General features: G+C 47.3%; 1 protein-coding gene across 1 annotated transcript in view; it reads left to right on the plus strand.

Moving 5' to 3' along the window:
* The window catches only part of LOC103373881 (sprouty-related, EVH1 domain-containing protein 2-like), a 28,508-nt gene extending 22,324 nt beyond the window's left edge, over positions 1-6,184 (plus strand). Inside the window, exons 5-6 of the mRNA XM_008303888.1 lie at positions 2,020-2,178; positions 2,350-6,184. Of these exons, the coding sequence (XP_008302110.1) occupies positions 2,020-2,178; positions 2,350-3,120 (930 nt within the window). The 3' untranslated portion in view covers positions 3,121-6,184. The remainder of the gene's footprint in view (positions 1-2,019; positions 2,179-2,349) is intronic.
* The last annotated feature ends 202 nt before the right edge of the window (positions 6,185-6,386 follow it).

Raw genomic sequence — 6,386 nt, forward strand, 5'->3', positions numbered from 1 at the left:
TGGGAACATTTGAATAGCTGGAATCAAACTCCTCTCATCTGTTTTGTGCCTGTCGAGTGGATTTTTTTTTTTTTTTTCAGGATATGAAATCACATCAGCACGGAAAAAAATAGGAAGCGCAGAAATCTAACAGCTGTTGCAGACTCGGAGCAAAAAAGAAAAAACCAGCTTCGGCCAAATGTTTCTCCGGTGGACGAGCTGTTGACTTGGTGCTGACCACACATGTGGGGCTCAAAGCAGGACAGAAAGCAGATTTCAGGCTTCGCTAATGCACAGATTAGCGCCACATACTTGTCTTTTATTAAAAGGCCGAAAGTTATGACGAGATTAGAGCATCTTATAGGACTCATGGAGACACTTCCAGCTTCTTCGTACACAAAAACACCTGCAGCCTTTTCGCTGCGATAAACACAGCTTGAATATCTCCTCCGTGTGCGCTCATGTTACCCAGATGAGACCGGACGAGTCCCGATCCGACTACGAGCCGGTGCCCACGGAGGCTGGCCCCCCGTGTGCCTGTCTGAAATCCCTGTCTGGGCGCTACACGGCAGCGGCCCGGCCGTCTTGTGTCTGGCCAAAGTTTGAGTTGGAGCGGAGCCCTGACAGCCTTTAGCGGAAAGGGGGACAGGATACTATTCACACACACGGCGAGCGGTGGAAAAGGGAGAAGGGAAGGTGGAATGTGGAGAAAGTGCGATTGAGGGAAAAGGAGGACAGGTTGTTGTTGTCGTGGGGGAGAAAGAAAAAAAGAGAGAGAGAAGAGAAAAGAAAAGGGGGGAGAAGGCGAAGGGGAGAGGCCAAAAAAGGTGATACTCTGGATAGCGTTTGTGCAGAAGTGCTTATATCAAGTTGCGCCACCGACTTTATCTCAAGCATGAAGAATCTTTATCCTGTTGGAGGCTGATTGTGTCTCCTCTTTAAAGGCAGAGAGGATTTAGGAGGTGAAGGGGCCACTTTAATAATGAAATAAAGTGTTTTACAGTCAAACTCATCTCAAATATACAGTAAGATCCCTAACATGAAGTGTAAACCAGATAAAATGACACGTTTAGGATAACAGCCGCTGCCTCAAAGTGTTTCCCAGTAAAAAAAACATTATTATTGGTGATATGAAAGTAACGTTAAAGGAGAAAATATGAACATTTAGACCTTTTAGTGTTGTTTTTGGTGTGATTTTACCTGAATAATTTATATATTATGCATCAAAACCCTGCATAAATTATATAAAATGCAATTTTACCTGTAAATTACAAACTTAACATAACTTATATCAACATTTAAGCGAAGACCCAACAGTGTTATTGATCATAGAGGTAATTAATTTAAAGTTTTGACCTTACAAACATCTACATGGATTACACTTTCAAGTCATAACAATACTTTTAATATGTCAGTAATCAGGGGTTGTAGTATTAAGTTCTGTTTTTGTTTTTGTGAGGAGATCCGTCAACGTCGGACGCTGCAGTTTGACTCCTGTCGTGATAAACTGAGGCGTTCCCATTATTTTGTCCACCTTATTTATACCAGCGAGCGCAGACTAAATATTATTGCTGCGTCACATGAAGTCCAGACCAGCTCACATGCAGCAGAGAATAACTGCATCACTTATCTGACTACCAGCCCCCCCCTTCGTCCAGATGTCGGACGCATCCTTTTGCTTGTGCGTCACCATGGCAACCCTCCTGAGTGGAAACGTTCTAAATTAATGGGATCGCGTCTGTAAGTAGCCAAATAAACTTTAGCGTTAGGTTTGATGGTCGCCGCTCTGTTTTTCTCCGTCCGACTGTTCGGCGGCAGATGTTCTCGCTGAAAGTTTACCTCACACGCAGCGGTCCAAACGTGGATCAAGTGGCCTGAAAAACAGAGCTCCCGCTTCCTGTTTTTCCAATCAGTGCTGCTCGGAGGCTTCCTGTTTTTGTTTGTCCAATCGTGTTGTCCTCTCGCGCCGACTATTTGTTTGACATGTCCAATCAGAAAACAGCTTCTCAGGCCGCATCCTGTGTTTGTTTGTCCCCTCAGAACACCACAGACAGCTCATCCAACTCCTCCCAGAAGCTGGAGAGCTCTCTGCAGCCGCTCGAGTCCTCGCCCCTTCCGCAGAGACACAAGTGCATGCTGGGACATCGCCACGACCTCCACGACCCCTACCGGTTCTCAGACCACTACTACTTAGACCAGGTGAGGGAGAGAACATCTGGTTGTAGCCGTGCCAGGACCACGTTTACACTGTTTTTTTTTTCTGAAGCAGATGTGGAGATGAGGATGTGCCTTTGGTTTTAGATGAAGTTCAGGATCTCACGTGTCCCTGTCTGTCTGTCTGTCTGTCTGTCTGTCTGTCTGTCTGTGCAGCCGTTGTCTCGGATTCCCCGCCACGTCACCTTCGAGGACGAGGAAATCGTCCGCATCAACCCTCGGGAGCGCAGCTGGGAGCGAGCCACCGAGCGGCTCCACGGACGCCCGTCGGACCGCTCCTGGCTCACCGGCTACGAGGACTACCGCCACGCCACCGTGCGGGACAAATTCATCGAAAATGAGCCCTACGTCCACTTCGCCAAGACAGAGGCGCAGAAGCACGACTACACCTACCCGCTGGCACCGGCCCTGTCGCCCTCAGACTCTGACCCCGCCCTCGGACCCTTGACCAATAAGGGCCACGGCGGCTCGTACCGCCACGGCTTCTCCTCGGTGGTCACCACACAGCCTCGCTCCTTTCTCCCGAGCTCCTCGCCATCGACCAATGGCGGGAAGGAGCGGAAGGACGACGGGATGGAGCGCGCTCAGTGCGAGCACTGCGGCGAGGCCTTTTACATCTCTGACAACCGGAGAGGCCGGTGCCAGGATGCTCCAGACCCGGTGCGGGCGTGCATCCGACGGGTCAGCTGCATGTGGCTGGCAGACACCATGCTGTACCACTGCATGTCCGACCCGGAGGGGGACTACTCGGACCCCTGCTCCTGTGACGGGGCCGAGGGGGGAGGCCGCCTCGGCACTCGCTGGTTAGCGCTGCTGGGCCTGTCCCTGGTGGCGCCCTGCCTCTGCCTCTACCCGCCCCTCCACGCCTGCCACCGGGCGGGGCTCGCCTGCGGCTGCTGCGGAGGCCGACACAAGGCCCTGAGCTGAGCGGTCGTGTTTGGAAAACCTCACCGAGGGGGGAAGAAATAAAAAAAACCCGACAAAAACCCAAACCCAACGCAAGCACAGGGAAAGGGAAGGATGGGGAAACACACAGAAGGGACAAGTGGTCGTGGCTGCTCACTCTCTTGCCTTTGGTTTCTCTGGGTTTCTCTACAAATTCCAGACACTGAAATAAGCCAAAAAAAAAAAAAAAACAGTTGGTGCATTTTTTTTTTTTTTGTTGAACGGCCTGGGAAGATAAGCTCCCCCTTACGGCAGACAGTTCTCTCAGCTCTCCACGTGGCCATTTCATGCTCTGTTTCTAGTGAGAGAGCACTCTTTTTCAGGGGGCCTTTTTTTATAGCTGACCTATATGTCATGTATCACATATGCAGGTACTTTATATTGTTATATTTGTACACTGACTCGGCGTCAAAGAACTTGAATTGTTTCTTTGTTCTATTTTTCTCTCTCTCTCTCTCCTTCGATGTACGCGTGGCCATTTTGTTTATATTCCAATATCAGGCCCGCCCAGCTCGACTCCAGCTACCAGAGAAGTCCGACACTACACCTCTGTGCGCGTGTGTGCGAGTGTGTGCGTGTGGATGGTATATGTGCATGCTAACGATGTGCGCCGAGGCCTTCTGTTGTCTGTACTGCAGCTTACGGTGAAGCTCATGTATATAGTCCACACAGCTCTCCGACGCCGGCATCTTCTTTGTTCACCGAGACAAACGTGGTACTCATCTTAATCTTCTTCTAATATCCCAAAGATTCATGTTTCTATCCTATTTATTTTCTCACCGAATTGATCTACCAGCAAAAAAAAAAAAAAAAGAAGAAGGAGGTGCTGGGTTTGTGATTCGCTGAAGGAGACGGCGCCTCGATGCGTCCGTCTCTCTGCTCCTCTCACGTTATTTCAAACAGTGCCTCAAAAAAACAACTTTTTAAAAAAACCACCTAAACCAGGAGAACCCGTCGAGTCTTACGATTCCAGTCAGATTTTTTTGGCTCATTTTAACATTGAACACTTGAAGCGGTGTGAGATTTTAAGGCTCTGATTTCCTTCGCAGAACCTCAGCCAGCCGTCTGGAGGACTGACGAGAAACAAGTCAATCAGATAGCGGTGATAAATTGGTGCCCGTATGCCTTAAAACGTGGAGCGTCGCTCCGGACTTCGCCCGTCTCTCTGAAGATGTCTATGATGAAAAAAAAAAAAAGCGTGAGCACGGTTACGGCTCCAAGCAATCGGCCTCGCCGCGTTTTGTTTTGAACTTGGTTTTAACTTTTTTTTTATTTTTTTAATAAAGAGGAACTCTTTAAAAGGTTCTCACTGAGTGTGCAAACTATGGACTGTAGTTTGCCTGCGACGTACAATCACCTCCCCTCTTTAAAAGCGTCCATCTGTCGTCGAGCCCGCCGGTCACATGTGGAGCAGCAGAAGAGCTGAATATTTTAATCTATCATCCTAAAACAAATTTAAAAACAAGCTTGTGTGTGAAAACCAGACCTACAAACCATTTGATTTTAGTTTATAACACATGATTGTAACTGACTTTTTGACGTATTATGTCTGTTCAACAATGCAGGGAGTCGCATTTTAATCTTATTTATGTGAGAAAATCATCCAGTTGGTAAAAGGAAAGTTTGACATTTTAGGAAATAGCTTATATAAGAATAGAAATGTGTGATTTACAGTAGAAAAGATCTTTACTATGTCATCTAATGTCAGAGCCTGGCTGGCCTCCTCCCTGTTTCCACTCCTTCTGCAGAGCTAATCCAACTAAAAGTACCGTCCAGGATGTCAACCTTCTCCTCTGAGGCCCCCAAAATGTGAGATGAACATGAGAGACGAGCTGCTGAAGCCACATGTGACCGGCGTGTGCGTTTCTTCTCCGTCCTACAGCAGGTTTTTTTTTCCCTCCTTCATGCCAGATTTGGTACATTATAAGAGAAAAGGTTAAAAACAGCTCACTGGGTGTCATGTTGGTGTACTAACTCAGGCCATGGAGGAGGGAAAATTAAATACAACCCGCTGTCCTACCTGCCTCGCTGTTTGAGTGGCACCGCGGCCGACCAATCACGCCCTCGCGCTGACAGCACAACACGAAACTGACAACCGCTCGGGTGCTTTCTGCTTTAAGCCCGGGTGACGGCGGCAGCGTCGGGGATGTGACCGGGAACACAATAAGCTTTTCTTTTTTTTTTAAAATAGAGCAGGACGTCAGGAGGATCCCATTGGAAAAATCAGCCGAAATCCTGGAGACAAACATCCATCCCTGATTGTTTTGCCAAGGAAATGTCACTTACTATAGTTGAAATACAGAATGCCTGAGGATGTCCTTTTTCCTTCCCTGGTTGTATCTGTTTCATACATCCTGTCCTGTGTACCAGTTTGTACGTCCTTGGTTGTGTGTGTGAGTGTGTGTGTGTGTGTGTGTGTTCGTGCCACATCCCTTCCCCCTTCTCCTGCTCCTTGATCCAAAGCTACTGGGATCAGCTGAATATGCTATCACACACTGACACCTTTCGAGTTGAATCGGATCCTTTTGATGATGCGATGAATCAGGGACAGGGCCAATCAGATTGGAAAGCGAGTGTGTGTGTGTGTGTGAGTGTGTGTGTGAGTGCATGTGGGTCAGCGTTTAATCTTTTATCTCCGTCTCGTCTGGTGTTTCGAGTGTGTTCTCACATGTCAGAGCCATTTACAAGTGCCTGAACGCATCCTCTTTATCTCCTTGTGTATTTAAAAATCGAAAAAATTAAAGAAACGACTCCCTGTATTGAATTAGACCCATTTTTTTACGCTTAGTATTTTTACCTCTGTAAAAAAAAAAAAGAGCAAAAATTATATTATATATATCAAGTGTATGTTGTACATTTTTATTTCTATTTTGTTTTTTAAAATAACTGTTTCTAACATGTACGATGGATGTAGCTCTTGCTTTCGAGAAGGAACAGGAAGTACTTTGTAGATAAGTGAAGGGTGGCCAGGTCTGTGAGAAAAACTAAAGTGAAATGTGTGTCTTACCTTCCGCCTCCAATAAAACGAGAGAAAACAGTGAAACCACACGCGAGTCCGCTGCTTAATTTTAGTCTCGCCTTGAAGACACTTCCTCACATCAGCGCTGGTGTTTGTGAACGATGAACCGCGGCGTTTCCTCCTGCACGTTACCGTTCACCTCCCACTTTAGCAACGCGTAGAAATCAAGTTTGAGCTCATTGAAGGAACACAATGGGTCTGAGGTTTCCCTTCAATGTACACAAACTAT

The sequence above is a fragment of the Stegastes partitus genome, unplaced genomic scaffold, assembly GCF_000690725.1.
Source record: "Stegastes partitus isolate 25-593 unplaced genomic scaffold, Stegastes_partitus-1.0.2 Scaffold2091, whole genome shotgun sequence".
Classification (NCBI taxonomy): Eukaryota; Metazoa; Chordata; class Actinopteri; family Pomacentridae; genus Stegastes; species Stegastes partitus.